Here is a 16,220-nt window from a genome sequence, read left to right as displayed (position 1 = left end):
ATTATGATAGGATCACTCATGATCATACTTCCTGGCAGAACGGCCTATTTCTTTCATATTTTTATGCTTGCAACTGATGTCATTAATCAAAGCAGTTTTATTTAAGTACATCATTTGGCATGGTAAAAAGTATAATTATCAATAAAGTAATGGGAACGAAATCAATTTGAAGGATAGCGAAGCAAGTGGGGAATTAAAGTGCAGAATTCTCACATAAAATATAAAGCAAATTACAGGATGTAAATTGGTTTGTAAATGCATTAAAAAAAGCTTGAACCACCTAACCACAATTGCCTTGCTCTTCTGCAAAATATAATTTCTATTGAAATTAAAACAAGTGCGAGAAGTTCTAGGCATGTTAAGCAGCCTCTGTGGAGAGAGAAATGATGTTCATGATTCAAGTCAATGATCCTTCATTCTGACAAAAGGCCATCAACCTAAAATATCTACTCTGTTTTTCTCTCCACCAATGCTGCATGACCTGTCAAATATTTCCAGAACTTTTTAATTTTAGATTTCAAGCATCTGCATTTTTTTGCCTTTAAGTAATCTTTACTGACTCCTTCAAAGATTATAACAAAACTAAGGCATTCAAAGTTCAGTAGGTTTTACACTTTAATCACATTGCAGTGGCCTTCCCTCGGCAACAGCATGCTTATCTCTGATCATGTAGGTCTAAGTTTAAGACCCACTCTGGACTCTAGCAGGATACTTGGTAGTGTGGAGGAGCAGAGGGATCTCGGGGTACATGTCCACAGATCCCTGAAAGTTGCCTCACAGGTGGATAGGGTAGTTAAGAAAGCTTATGGGGTGTTAGCTTTCGTAAGTCAAGGGATAGAGTTTAAGAGTCGCGATGTAATCATGCAGCTCTATAAAACTCTGATTAGGCCACACTTGGAGTACTGTGTCCAGTTCTGGTCACCTCACTATAGGAAGGATGTGGAAGCATTGGAAAGGGTACAGAGGAGATTTACCAGGATGCTGCCTGGTTTAGTAAGTATGCATTATGATCAGAGATTAAGGGAGCTAGGGCTTTACTCTTTGGAGAGAAGGAGGATGAGAGGAGACGTGATAGAGGTATACAAGATAATAAGAGGAATAGATAGAGTGGATAGCCAGCGCCTCTTCCCCAGGGCACCACTGCTCAATACAAGAGGACATGGCTTTAAGGTAAGGGGTGGGAAGTTCAAAGGGGATATTAGAGGAAGGTTTTTTCTCAGAGAGTGGTTGGTGCGTGGAATGCACTGCCTGAGTCAGTGGTGGAGGCAGATACACTAGTGAAGTTTAAGAGATTACTAGACAGGTATATGGAGGAATCTAAGGTAGGAGCTTATATGGAAGGCAGGGTTTGAGGGTTGGCACAACATTGTGGGCTGAAGGGCCTGTTCTGTGCTGTACTATTCAATGTTCTATGCTCTTGGCTGAAGATGTGGAGGTGTCATAGCGTTAGAGATGCTGTCTTTCTGATGTGTGTTAAACTGAAGGATAACTTCAAATTGACATCATTGTGGATGGTGTAAAACTATTTTAAAAAGGACAGAAGTCATCTCTGGATATTCTGCTGAACATTTACACTCGAATCAATACCCCTAAAACACATTAACCTAGAAATCTTTCTGTCAGACAAAAGGCTGGTGAACAGATTAAGGTGGAATGTTTTCTACTCTTGCAGCAATAATCTGTTTTGCATGACACCCATGCATCACAGAAAACGTATGGCAAAAGGGAACCTCCTCCAGATAGATCAAGCGTAATCAGCACATATCCATCATCCTCTCTTGGACTGCAGTAACAACATACGAGCAACTTGATCTTTCTCAATCTCCCCCATTCACAGATATTTCCTTTGCCCCTCCACCCTTAGCCCATTTCTTTCCAACTTCAGACACACTGGCTCAGCCTGTAACATCAATTCTCCACTTTACCTGCTGTGTACAGTATCTGCAGAATTCTCTCATTTCATGGCCATTACTTTAATTCTCGCCATCCAGGATGTGCCCTCTTCTCAATACTGCAGTCAGAGGAATGCACACTCTGTTTTAGGAATAGTTTCTTCCTGTCTGCTGTCAGATTCCATGAACCTATGACCTCACTGTTTACCTCTGTCTTTGCAATATTTATTTTTTTTTATTGCTGCTTATAGTAATTTTTTATGTATTGCACTGTACTGCTGATGTAAAACAGCAAATGTCATGATATGTCACTGATAATAAACCTAATTCTGATTCTGCAGATGGTCATTTTGTTCATTGCGTTCATGCTGGTTGAAGGAAAAGTAACTTAGCCTAATGTTTTAAATCTGGTGAAGACCTCTGCCTCTCTCATTCTTTCAGGTAGTGACTTCCAGATTTTTCCTTATTAACAATTTAATCCTCTCAGTTGCTTTGAATGCAGGATCCCAATTTTTGATCCTACAGGAAAGGGGAATAATTCCTTTCTATTTACTCAGTCTTGGCCCTTCTCTGTACCAGTCTATCCCAACTTTCCACAAAGATTATTTTTTCCTGTCTTGATGACATCCTTAATATCTTCTCCATATCCTTTCCATGGATTCACATCTTTGGTGTAGTGTGGGGACTAGAATGCATAACAGTGAAGTGTGGCTGAACAAGGTATATATATATTTCTATTATCACTCCACGGTTCTTTGCATTTTATGTATTCTTTTAACCATCATATCTATGTGTGCTGTTTTTTAAGCATCTGTGGGCACTGTGTCTGTCTGTTCCTTCACACTTCATGTCATTCCAGTCATATAAAATCGTCAGTATCATGGTTCCAGTTTTTAAATCCAGATCATTATCATGTACAAGAAGTGAGAGACTGAGTACTAAGCTTTGTGGAACCCCAGTGATAACAGCTTTCCAGGCACAAAACTGCAAATCACATACATGAATGGCTAGAAACAAGTATTGTGACCTGTACATAACTGAGCCAATCTGACTTAGCAAACAGGTCTTTAATTAAATTCCTTTGTATAAGACACAGACATGCTGCAATATGGTAAAAGTTCTCTATTTTGTCATTTAACATGCTGTTGCCTGTGGGCTATGATGTACACAAACTGGGCTGTCTGTCATGTTTTCTGCATTACTTTACGTACGGTAAAAGTATTTTGGACATTCTCATGTCATGGTCTACTATATAAATGTGATTTGCAGATCAGTCAATGTCTTCCTTCCTTTGCAATGCTGAAAAGAACTTGAATTGAGTCCCATAATCATTTTGCATGTTTCTGCATTCACTTTCCATTATAAAATGTTTCAAATCGATCTGTCACTCCACTTGTGTTATTTCCTATGTCCGGGTCTTGTTTCATCAAATCTGTTTTTGGTAACATCACTTTCCCTTGGTTAGTCTGCTGCTTTTCTTCTCCACAATCTATTGTGATTGAAGCTGCTGCCATTATCTATTTATCATGGTTGATGCACAGTGGATTTTATTAATTTCAGGTGGTTTCATAAAATTCCTACTTGGTGAATCAAGTATTTTTTGCAATGTAGTTTCATGCTTACAGAACAGGAAGAAAATTAGACTATTACACAAAATTAATCAGCCTGAAAGTTACTGAGCCAGTGTGAAATTCCACTATCTTAGATTTGCTGAGAAACGCAAATTCGCCAAACGATGAAATGTATTTGCATGAAATGGATTTTTAAATTCAGTAAGTCTGCCAATCTCTATGAGTCGCTTAGGGAAGTTGAAGCCCACCGACTGCAAGCCCGAGTCCAAGTCCCCTGGGGTCTGAGGAAGACCCCATTCTTTGGGGTTAAAGGACAGTGTATGTGTGTGGGTGGGAGGGGGGAACAGAGTTTGTTTTTGCTGTTCTGTGTTGTTCTGCCAAGTATTGGTGCCAAAATATGTGGCAACACTTGTGGGCTGCCTCCAGCACACCTTGGATGCGTCGGCTGTTTACACCAACGGCAAATTTCACTCTGTGTTTCAATGTGGCCACGGCGAAGTAAATCTGAATCTCGAATCATCAACATCACCCCCCGACCTGCATGTTAACAAAGCTACTGCAGAGCTACTCAATGGCACCAACATACTGACGTCAATAATGTGATTCAATTGCAGGAGTACTGGGACAGAGCAGTATCTCTAACAAACAGCTCATCAAAAATACCATGGAAGTGCCACCAGGCTCAACCTGCCTTGAAAAATTTAAGCAGCCATCAGCCAGTGGCAAGCTATCCCTGGGAGGAACTATCACTACTTCCACCATTGGAAATTGAAATTCACACTCACATGTGACTGTAGTCATAAAAAGAAGATCACCTCCTAAACCAATGACTATGACTAAAGTCTGACAGCACTTTCAAAGCCTCAACATGAATCTTCCCAACAAACAGTATACAAATACTGTAAAGCAAGAGAAATTTTGTGACAACCATCACGGCAAAACTGTATTAGCCAAACACCTTAATTCCGATGGCAAAGGCCATATGCAAAATACAGGCAAATGTATCTGGCACGTGGGGATATTGATCTGAACTTTGCCATGCCATGCTAGCACTGTAATCAAGTCTGGGATTTCCATGTGGGATTTCAGCATTCAGATATAATCAAAGCCAAATGGAAGAAATAATCCCACACTCAACAGGGGACTGGTGAAGCTTTAGTCATAAAATTCAGTTTGCAGCACTTTATCAAAAAGAGGTTCTGTAGGGTGAGGAAATTCTTTATTTGTTGTGAAATAAATATTTCGCTTTGAGTCCTAGTGTAAATCACACAATAATCCCAAATCAATCACTGATGAAAAATTCCTTGGAAATCACCTAGGGCTGTGCTTGGGACAGCTCACAAGTATCACCATACAATCTGGTGCCAACATAGCATGCCCATAATGCTTGGCTGAGCAACACAGAACGGAGCGAGCAACAAAACAACAACAGCAAATCAAACCCACCCGTCCACACACGTGGGCAGACCTACAACTCCAGGACAGGACTCCAGGCTCCAGGCTTTGGCCACTGGGCTTTGCCTTCCGGACTTCCAACTGACCTTCAGGCTCCAGTCTTTGGTGCCGACCCCCAGACTAGCGGAATATGGGACCTCAAACACCAGGCATGCCAATTCACCAGCCCCTGGGCTTCCTCGTGTCTCCTGCTCGCACGATCATCCAACCCCAGACCTGGAATGGCCTGATATCCACAAATATCCTGTAGCATCTGTTCAAATCACTGGCCTTCAAGCGTGAAACACGTATCTGTACCTCCAAACTGAATTTCTGGCATTGATCCCTGAGAAGCACCAACTCCAACACAATCATCTACCATCATGAGTTGCTTTCTATCAATTTTCTATCCATTTATCTATTGATTCTTTAATTCCACAGGCCTCAGTATTGCAAACTAGTTTTTGGGATTTCATAAAAAGTTGGCATAAAAAACATCCATACATCCCTCTATGCACAGGTGCTTCCTGAAACATTCAAAATATTGTTCAGAATTTTTGGACTGTCAGGTGAGATAACTGAATTTCTTTATTAAAAATCTATAATCAGAAGGATTGTTTTAACATCCATGACCTATATAGTGTCATCTATTCAACTCTTTGAAAATATCAGCCTTCCTAAGTTTTTGAACCACATTAACTGTGCTTTACTCATGACAAGTTTGAAAGGCGGAGGGAAGCTACACGAAACTACAGCCCTATCAATAAATTTAAATTTTAAAACAAGTAGCTATTAATACTTGATATTTACAAAATTAGGTCAGGAAAGGTCCAAAACTTCCAGGTTTGCAATTCATTTTGAGTCTTGAAGAAAAAGGTCATTGGGACTGTCAGTTGAACTGCAGGTGAATGGGGTTTGCTCACTGTGAAGTGGTATGCCTGCACATGTAACAATCAGAAAAAAAAAAAGATGCATACATCCATTTGCTGTTATTTAGGTGATAAGGCTGGTCATATCCACATGGTGCATGATGAAGGATCAGCAGTATATTTCCGGGTAAGAATGTTGAAAGTATAAATTGGGCCTCAAAGTTCATCGAAACCATTGCTGTGCAGACTCTGCAGGGTGGAAAAACCTGTCTTCGCATGGATATAATTAAGTGCAGTAAAAATGATGAAATTAATGGAATACTGGAAGTATCAGCACAGGCTATCAATGGTATCAGGTATTGTATTGTATCAATAAGATCAATATATTTTATTTAGATAATGAGAGGTGTATGACATTTAAGTTGGTAACTACATAGGATTTTATATCCAGCCTGACTTGGAATTATTTCAAAATTCATCCAACATCGCTGGGGTGAAATTCTGGAATTTCCTACCAGCCTGCGTTGGTTGGAAATCTAGACTACCTTTACCAGTAGATTCTGAGAGCAGACAGTGCTCACACCTCCAGGGAGTTTGTCTGAGTTTGTTTCCGACTTCTGGTGCTGTATGTGTGGTGTTTGCATGTCCTGCTCGTAACGCCCAGGTGTTCCATTTTCCTCCCACTTTCCAAAGCCACAGTGGTTATTATGATTACTGTTCATTATACACTCTTCTTTTGTTTAATAACCTCTTGCATGACACATTATCAAAAGAAACATCTGAAATTCCAGATTAATGCTATCAAGTCACTTTTATCTACTCTGTCGGTTACCACGAAGAATCCAAACATTTGTCAAGCCATAAATACATGCTACCTCTGCACAATTCTAACGCTTTCCAAGTTCATGCTTCTGTAGTTTTCTTCCTAAATACCCCTTAACTACTAGATCATCAATTGACCTTTTCCGATGTACATCATCTTGGATCTAAAATAGCAATTCCCTCATTGGTTCCTGACCATGCAGATCTGGAAATCCATATCTTACACAGTCCATTAATGCGTCCTTTCAACTTTTTCTGCTCATTTATTTTTCCCAGTTAGTATATGGATTATATCCCCCATCATTATTGTATTGCCCATATGACAACGACCTCTAATTTGTTGGCTCATTGCTATTACCAATTTTTGTTTGGATGCCTTTATATACAATTATAACAGCCTCCAAATGATTCTACTCCTCCCATAGATGCTGCATGGCCCATTGAGTTCTTCCAGCAGATTGCTTGTTGCTTCAGATTTCAATATCTGCATTACCTTGTGTCTCCATTGATTCTACTCCTTGACCTACTGAACCTAGATCTCTTTTTCTATTGTCTTTATCCTATTTTTTAACGTCAAGACACATCTGTTGTCTTTCCCATCTCTGTTAAAAGTTAACAAAGAGCAAACTGCTGGATGAACTCAAAGCACACAGTGGTATCCATGGGGGACAAAGTATTGTTGCTGTTTTGAATTGAAATCTTGCATATGAGACTGACACTGGTAAGATAGCCAACATAAGGAGCAGAGGAAAAAGGTGCAATGGCGCTAGTAGGTGATGGGTAGACTGAAGGTAGGTGAAGAATGGTGAGCATCGTCGAGGACATCTTTAATAGGCGGTGACTCAAAAAAGTAGCATGCATCATTAAAGATCCTCACCACCCGGCAAATTCCCTCCTCATGTTATTACCATCAGGGAGAAGATACAGGAACTTGAACACCCACACTGAGTGTTTTAGAAACAACTTCTTCCCCCTCCACAATTAGATTTCTGAATGATCCATGAATCCATGTTATTCATATTTTGTACTATTAGTTTTGTAACTTATAGTAATTTTTATGCCATGCTGTACTGCTACTGCAAAACAAATTTTACAACATATGTCATGATAATAAACCTGATTCTGATTCTGATTGTTGTCCAGTTAAGGTACCTCTAACATATCATGAGATTATTGCTAGGCTGGAAATTGGAACTGACGTTTGTGAAGCATTCCATAACTAGGCAGTCTCACCTCCCAGACTCTGTGCTGAGAACACCAAGTAACAATTGGGATACCAGGATTTATGAACAATTGCTTGCATTTTTCCTCCATACAGTTTATTGTGTTTGCTAAAACGTATTGGAACTAAAACACATGATGCCTTTATATCATTATGACAGTCTAAAGGCCAAACCAAGAAAAGCATATAAAAATTTTGCAAGCATGCTGTTTGTCCACCTTACATGGAAATGCAAGTGATGCTGGTGACTTGGTTAACGAACAGTGAGTGAGTCACAATAGTCACTTCCAATCTTTGACCAAGGTTTAGCCATAATCTTGTGATGTGTTAGCGGTTCCTTACGTGGACAACTTGTGGACATAAACAGAAATTGCACTATAAATGTACCATGCGATTTACATCCTAGGCCAAAAATATTACGCAATAGCAACGCCAAAAATGTTGTCAATTCCACTAAAAAGCTTCACATGATGCAAGAATCCCACAGTGAAATAACCCTGGCATCAGCTAACGTGGGATTACAGTAACAGTCATTATATTTAGAACGTTGAAGATAGAATTGCATCTCTCACTAAGTGCTATCTCTTCTGCTATCACAGAAAAGATCACAACATTGGCAAGACTTTCCCATCTGCATTATCCATTACAGAATCATTCACATAATCTAAGACCAATATCTGCACCTCCTTAGCAAGATCATTGGTCTGTCTGCAATGTAAAGCAGTTTTTGTAATACATCAAAATATTTGATTAATAATTGAGAATAAACATTTCATAAATATCACAATGCTTTTCTACCATTGTCCATTACAGTCCATTGTCTATATGTCTACTATCATCATAATATCACTCACAGCTGGAACATGGCTAACCATGAAGATTGTCGTAAATCCGAATAGCATCTTTCTCTGCCATGAGAAATTAATGGAAGTAGAGAAAGATGAAAAATAGCACCAAAGGTTCACCAGATTGACTCCTGAACAGTAGGTTTGTCAGTTTAGGGGAGATTCAACACCGTGGGCTACATGTCCTTCCAAGGTTACAACAGAGTTTCGGTCCTGAGAACTATCCATAACCCAAACAGCTCACAAGTTAGAAATGCAGCCGCATATTGAGTTCCCATACATCAGAAGATGTCCAGATGTCTGCAGTTTTACAGCAGCTGGGAAATCTATACCACCAGTTTCCCAAATGATTGTTCATAGGCGGTCATTCTTAAGCCAGGTGGGACCAGTATACCATTCTGAGTTTAGAAGAATGAGAAGTAATCTTACCAAGGTGTTTATAATTCTTTGTATCGAGCTTGACTGTTTTATAGCCGTTTTCTAGGATCAGAACTCAATGTCTCAAGTAAAGATGGACTATTCAGAACTGAAATGAGAAGAGATTCCATCATTCAGTTGATAGAAAATCATTGGAATTCTCCAGCCAACAGGCTCAGTCTCTGGCAAGGATATATTAATCTTTAGGTGCTAAAGGAATCTAAGAAAAAATGTATTAGCATTCGAGAGGGTTCAGATGAGGTTCACAAAAGTGATTCTGGGAATAAAAAGGGTTAGCATATGAAGAGTGTTTGATCTCATTGAAACCTATTGAATATTAAAAGGCCTGGAAAGAGTGAATGTGGAGTGGATGTGTCCTATAATAGGGGAGTCTAGGACCAGAGGCACAGCCTCAGAATAGAGGAACGTCTATTTAGAACAGGGATGAGGAGAAATTTCTTTAGCCTGAAGGTGGTAAATCTGTGGAAATCATTGCCATAGAACAGAGGTTCCCAACCATTTTTATGCCATGGACCAATACCATTAAGCAAGGGGTTCATGGACCTCATGTTGGGAACCCCTACCATAGAGGGATGTGGAGCCAAGTCATTGGGCATATTTAAAGCAGAGGTTGATAGATACTTGATTAGTAAGGATATCAAAGGTTATGGAGAGAAGACAGGAGGATGGGATTGAGAGGGATAATAAATCAATCATGATGAACTGACTGAGCAGACTCAATGGGATGAATAGCCTAATTCTGCTCCAATGTTTAATGGCCTTATGCAATGAAATGATATGAGGTACAGGAAAATAGCACTGAGTTAAAAAAAAATCTGACATGAACTTCTTGAATAGTGACATTGTTTCTATTTCTTCTGTCTCTGTGTTCTTAAGAATTTAAAGATGGGATATACATTTTGTTTGGGGTGATGGCTCCTGATCTGACTGTCTCAAAACTGGTGTTTGATGTAGGTTTAGCCTATTTCAAAATGCTCAGGTTAACAAAATTGATGTAGATTTGCTGCTCAAACTCTTCAAATTCTACCCCGGATAGTAAAATCAAGCATACATCCTTCTCTGCCTCTGGCTGTGGGCCACTTCTATTGTGTAGTTGGCAGTCTGTGATGCTACTAAATCAGCTACGATCAAATGTTGGAGCAGATTCGATGGGCCACTCGGCCTCATTCTGTTCCCATGTCTTATGGCCATATTCTCATTGATTACTGCAATGGAACCGAAATAGCTAATCTTCCTTCTTCCACATTTGTGACTGGGAGTTACTCAAGCATTTATCGTTGAGCATTAATTTCTCATCTCAGTAACATTGCCCACAGTGCTGGCATTCTCAGCTCTCCCCCTCCACTGACTGACACACAGCAATGGATCAGCAGGAATTTCATCCAAATCCAGATGGGGTAATTGTGGTTTAACTCTGGGACTACAGGTGGCTTCTTTCCTGGCTTAAATAGCAAAGGACATGGAGTGCATCCGCTAGTCTGATCAACATGCTTTTCAGAGACCACCTTTCATACTTCTGAAAAACCTCATCCAACTGAGCTGTTGTGGTGAGTGGGGAGGGATATTGATGAGATTTAGACAGCCAAGCTGGTGTTACTGGTGAAAGACATCAGTATTGGGAATTGTTATCCAGAGGAATGGGATGGGGTAACTGGAATAGAGTTAGTTTTGTGGAGAGCTGCGAAGTGGAGTTGATAGGACACAGCTGGGTGTTGGGATGGTTCATTTAGCTGGTACTGGGTAGTGGTGGTGTGGCTTTGCTGGTATTGGGACTAATGGGGTTCAAAGCAGGAGAGGGGATATGGTGCGGGCTGATAGGACGTTTGAGGATACCTGGCGTCTAAGCAGAGGTTAGTGGCTAAACTTATATGTGACACTTGGTGTCCATTAACCAGGGTTCTTTATATTGCGACTTGGACTTCAACTTGGTTTCAAGGAGAGCTGGGGGAGGGGATAGCCGTCTTAGTCCCCATTACCCACCACTTATTTCTCAGTGCCCAATTAATCACCAACACCAACAGCACGCCACCTCGCTCAAACACCAGCTCAAGTTCCACCTCCCTACACAGTCCGCATGGACCACCAGCAAACTGCATCGCCCAACAAGACTCCACCGCCACCAACTGGCGTAGGAACTGATAGGGGACGGGGTGGGGTTGAGGAACTAAGTCAACTCGGCCCCCACCTCCAATGTAGATGTGATCTCCCCTGCCGACAGAACCTTGCGCTCCTTGCGTCGTAGTTGAGAAACGTTTCAAAACTGGAGCTGGGCCGGTGGGTGATTTAATTTGATTCAGAGCTAATTCAGCTCCAGCATCTTAAAGCGACTCGTCCAGTTATTATTTTACCACATGGGGGGGGGGAGGGAAGAAATTATTTTGCTCCACAAAGCCGAAATGTGAGTTACTTTCGATTGACGATCATATCAGATGGATAAAACAATCTGACCGAAAATCCAGATATTAAGTCAATTGATCTGGAGAGCAGAAGACTTCTATTTACTCTGTCCAATACACATTGTAAAACGAAAACAGAACGGCGGGAGAAGTTTTGGTTGGCTGGTACCATAGCTGCGCTTCCTACTTCAGGAACCCAGTTTTTAGCCCAGTTATGGAAAAGGACTGTTCGAAAGCAATTCAGAACTATCTGAGTAAACAAACTTTCGTGATATGTTAAAAAGAAACTTCCCCAAGTATGCCCCCATTTCTTATTTTTCCAGTTAAGGTTCTAAGTCAGTTACGTGGGGTAAGCACATTCAAGAGTGACCCTTTTATCTGCACATAAGGGAATACACACCTATCAGCCTGCATACTCGCCGCACTTTTGAAAGTTAGTGGCTGCTGAGGAATTGGGCTCCTCGGCGACTTAATAGACGCCAAATGGAAGATACATAATCGGTTGTTGCTGCTGCTGGCTCATTGGCGTGCAGTCTCTGAATCACACAACCCGGGAATTCAAGATCCCTGCCTGATCTGGAATCCGCAGTCCAGGCTGACACTTCACTGTAGTACTGAGGGGACGGGAAGTTCCGAATAAAAGGTCAGAATTGTGGATTATTCTCCACAGAGAGAAGTATTGGGCCAGTCGCATCTGCACTAACCACTTAGATCCATTGCTTCTCTCTTTACCCCTCTTCAGAATCAGAATCAGGTTTAATATCACTGACACATTTCGTGAAAATTGTTCTTTTTCATGTACCCAATTCTTTTTCGTAAATTATTATTGACCCTGCTTTATTGTCGTTAGACAGTACATTTCAGATCAGAAAAATCCGAATGGCATATAAGTGATGCAATTTATGAAAACGCACACACACACACACACACACACGCACGCACGCAATATACATATTTTGTAAAATTATATTTACATCAATATAACCATAAAACAGTAAAGTTTGATGGGAGCAATTAGTTCAATTTTCACCCAGTTAGTGGTTTTACACCAATACATTAAACATTTGACAGGTCAGCATCAGCAACATAAGAATTATTCACACTCTTTACAACCAGAGCTTTGCTACAAAATGTGAAACACTTGGAAATATTAGCACAAAACACGTACAAAAATATTTTCTAAAAAACTCCATATTAATTGGCAGGAATTGAACCGTTTCGCCAGCTTGTGAAGGTTATTGGCGATTTCACGATTGCCATGGTCAGTCTTTAAGGCTGGATATTTACATGCAGACATATAGAATCGTCCACAATAAACAAGGCACCAAAAAATCTCAGCATGCAGAGTTCAAATGCGAAAGTACAAAACATCCACTTGCGATTTAAACTAACACGGGATAAAGTTGTCTCTCAGTATTCTCTGATCCGGTTTGAATTCTCTAACCCCCTTTTTCCTTTGGGCGTCAGTTACACCACTAGGAAAGAATTAAAATATGAATTGTTTGCTGTACACACAGTACTAAACTTAAGGCTTCAGCAAAAGGAAGCCGGTTCCTGGTTATGCTTATCAGATTAGAGAGCTTTTACACTGCTTATCATGCTTAGCTTTTTTTTGTTGTTGGAAATATTAGTGACCAATAAAAAAAGTGCCGAAGCTAATTTCCTCAGAAAACATTCGCTGCCTTTTCCACAAAACATCCCTTTCCTATCTTGCATACAAGTTCCCCGCGACAACACCTTCGCCACCTCAAGTCCTTTCCCTCCAGGGTCGTTTTCAAGCCACCTCACGCCGGTTGCACGTTTAAGAAGTGGCTTTGGAGGGAAGGCTGTGCCCCGGAACTACGGTTAGGGACTGGCAGGTGAGGGGTGAGACCGATCGTTAACACGGCATGTGCAATGTCCTGACTACCTTAGCCGTTGTGGGGAAACCAGAAACCGTGTGCTGCAAAATAATACAAAGAAAAGCCGAGTTAAAGAAAAAAAGTCAATGTGCTTTTCCAAAAGATCTTCAGGGGAGAGGGGCGTTCTCATGTTCTTGGAGACGAAGCTGGAGGAAGTAGCAAACAGTATATCAAAGAACTGTCAGAAATTCGGGTGCAATCTGCCATAAATACTTTGTCTACGCCCTTAGGTTCTTTGCCTTCGGGTACAGTAGTGTCATTTCTTTGCGGGTTGTGTTTCCAGTTTAGACTGTTCTGGGCGGACAGAGAGGCAAAGGGCTGCTGCCGCTGCAGAGAGTTCCCACAGAGGAACTGGCCGCCCTCTCGCTGGCCAGCTTCTTCTCCTTCTGCCTCAGGTGGATCTTGGTGTGCCTCTTCCTCTCGTCGCTCCTGGCGAACTTCCTGCCGCAGAAGTCGCAGGAGAAGGGCTTCTCGCCGGTGTGGGTGCGGATGTGGGTGGTGAGGTGGTCGCTCCGGCTGAAGTTCCTCATGCAGATGCGGCACTGGAAAGGTTTGTGCCCCGTGTGGATCCGAATGTGCCGGGTGAGTTCGTCGGAGCGGGAGAACCTCCGGTCGCAGCCCTCGGCCGGACACGGGTAGGGTCTCTCGTGCACCGGGGTCTTGCTGGGGCGGTTTGGATATTTCCTGAGCCTGATGGGCCGGAGAGGTAAGTTCTGTCCGCCGTATGCGCTGGGCAGCCGGGAGCCCTCCCCTGCCGGGTTGCCCAGGGTGAAGTTTCTAATGGTGGAAAGCGGAGTCAGAGGCGGTGCCATCCTGCCGGGCTCCACGGGGCAGGAGAAAGGCTTGCGCTCGGTCCCCGGGTGCAGGTCCCGGTGCGGGTGCTGGGGCTGGAAGATGCTACTATAGTCCGGCAGGATGGGAAATAAAGTGCTGTCTACCATCGGTTTTGGAGAAGGGTAGGACGGGGGAGGAGGGTACCCGAGGCTGCCAGTGGAGGTGCTGTAGAAAGGAGTCGGGTCCTGATAGATCTCCCCGCAGGTGTAAGGAGGTGGCGGCGAGTACATATGCTCCATCTCGTTCTGACTCTGCGCCATCGTGCAGCTGAGGGGACTGGAGAGCGGGTTTGGAGAAGCCGTGGAGGAAGAGGATGATGAAGAGGAGGACGATGCAGGGATTCCGAGAACCCCGGCGCTCACGATGATACCTTCAGGATTCCAATTGGGACTGGCGCACTGAGACTCAATGGAAAATTTGCCTGTGTAGCCAACAGTCTGTGTTCTGTGCGCAGAGGGTAGGTGGTAGCTGTTGGGATAAGGTAGGTCGATTGCTCTTTTGTCGCTGGCCATGTCCACGTTGATTATTCCATCTGAAAAGTAAAGGACAATCGTTGGCGGTCTGAAGGATGCAACGCAGAGTTTCACGTAGGTTTGGAGAAGTAACTACAAGCGGAGGTGGGACTTACAGGGCGCACCTGAGACACAACCCCCGAGACTGGTTCATCAGCAAGTAAGCAGGACCCACCAAACACAACAGACTGAATGCCAGACTAAACAGCTCACCAAACGACTTAAAACAACCCCACATTCAAGATATTTAACTTTAAAAAATAACATTAGCGCACATTCTATTTTAACGTCGGATTCACGCGATTTTCCTGGTTAATGATTTCTAGCGCCCGCGAAATGAATGAATGAGATGGAAAGAACGGTAGCCTCTGCGCTACTACACAAACTGTTGCGTGAAATAAAGGTAAATAAAGATGCGCGTGGGGTTACCAGCAGCCCAGCCGCCGCTAACAGTGCCAGCCCCCCTACAAGTCGCGCATACCGAATAGGTGCTCGGTGCCAAGTTGCTTACCTGAGGCCATCTGCTCATACTGTGCCATTTCCGGGTTAGGGAAGATAGTGACGGACGCGGGCATCGAACTGATCTCCTCTACAGGGAACATGCTTTCGGGCAGCTGGTGAAAGAGACTTCCGAGCGGCAGCGGGATTTTCTCCACCGTTTTCGCTGTCATCGTTTGTTTTGGCCGGAATTCGGATCAAAATAAAAACTTTTCTCCCTCTCCTCCTACCTCCAATTATCGTTAGTGTCAGTGGTGAAGCCGGGCTATGTCAGTGTGGGGTTGCCCTGATTCGGAGAGCCTGAGTAAGTGGCAAGGCTCTTTCCCCTGCCGCTTATTAAATGTTTAGCTCCTTTTAAACTGCTGCTAATCTCTGCCACTTCTCTCACACTCTTTCTCTCTGCTTCAGCCTCCCTCTCTCGAGCTTCATTTACTATTTATCCCGACCCAACGAATGCCCCGTGACGTAAGAGACCATATATGGATGAGAGAGGAAAAGGGCTGCGACGCGCTGACGCGGTGGGCGGAAAAGGGACGGGTTTGCAAGCCGCCAGCGCTGCCCCTCCCCTCGGCCCGGGTAGGGAGCAGTCCCCTGGGCACGGCCGGCACTCGGGCCAAGAGCGGAAGGGACAAATCCCACTCCCTCCTTCCCCTCTCCCCATTCCCGGGTTGGCGATGCGCTATTGCTAACTGAATACTTCTGCGCGGCCGAACATTTCCAAGAGTTAAGAGAGGGATTCCGGTTGCATTTGGCTGTCCATGTATGGCGAGAGGATCCGGCGGGGGACAGGGGCGGGTTAGAGGATGCCTCCGCCCCGCCTTTTCCCCATATTTGGCGTGAGATTCCGGAAAATAAGTCACGGAAACTCAAAAGCCACACGAGCGACTGTGAGACACAACACAGCGAAGCCGACCAGTGGAAGGAACGGGAGACCGCAGTGGGGCTCCATACAACCGCCGCTACGGATAGCTGGCCAGAAATTATTT

At 43.1% G+C, this 16,220-nt stretch overlaps 1 protein-coding gene across 1 annotated transcript; it reads right to left on the bottom strand.

Annotated features, from left to right (window-relative positions):
- Positions 1-12,324: 12,324 nt before the first annotated feature.
- egr2b (early growth response 2b) lies at positions 12,325-15,701 on the bottom strand. Its single transcript, XM_072239194.1, has 2 exons — positions 15,248-15,701; positions 12,325-14,756 (listed from the first exon to the last, which is right to left on the bottom strand). Exons 1-2 carry the CDS (start codon positions 15,405-15,407, stop codon positions 13,675-13,677), a joined length of 1,242 nt encoding a protein of 413 aa, XP_072095295.1. The 5' UTR covers positions 15,408-15,701; the 3' UTR covers positions 12,325-13,674.
- Positions 15,702-16,220: the final 519 nt, after the last annotated feature.

Source organism: Mobula birostris, chromosome 21 (genome assembly GCF_030028105.1).
Source record: "Mobula birostris isolate sMobBir1 chromosome 21, sMobBir1.hap1, whole genome shotgun sequence".
NCBI lineage: Eukaryota > Metazoa > Chordata > Chondrichthyes > Myliobatiformes > Myliobatidae > Mobula > Mobula birostris.
Note: the sequence above shows the minus strand (reverse complement) of the source record. Positions and strands in the feature narration are given on the sequence as shown.

Bases quoted from the DNA above. Each gene is read 5' to 3' on its own strand.
- egr2b (XM_072239194.1), bottom strand. From the start codon at position 15,407: ATGACAGCGAAAACGGTGGAGAAAATCCCGCTGCCGCTCGGAAGTCTC. The intron at 14,757-15,247 runs GTAAGCAACTTG...TTTACTTTTCAG, and splicing joins GTATGAGCAGATGGCCTCAG to ATGGAATAATCAACGTGGAC.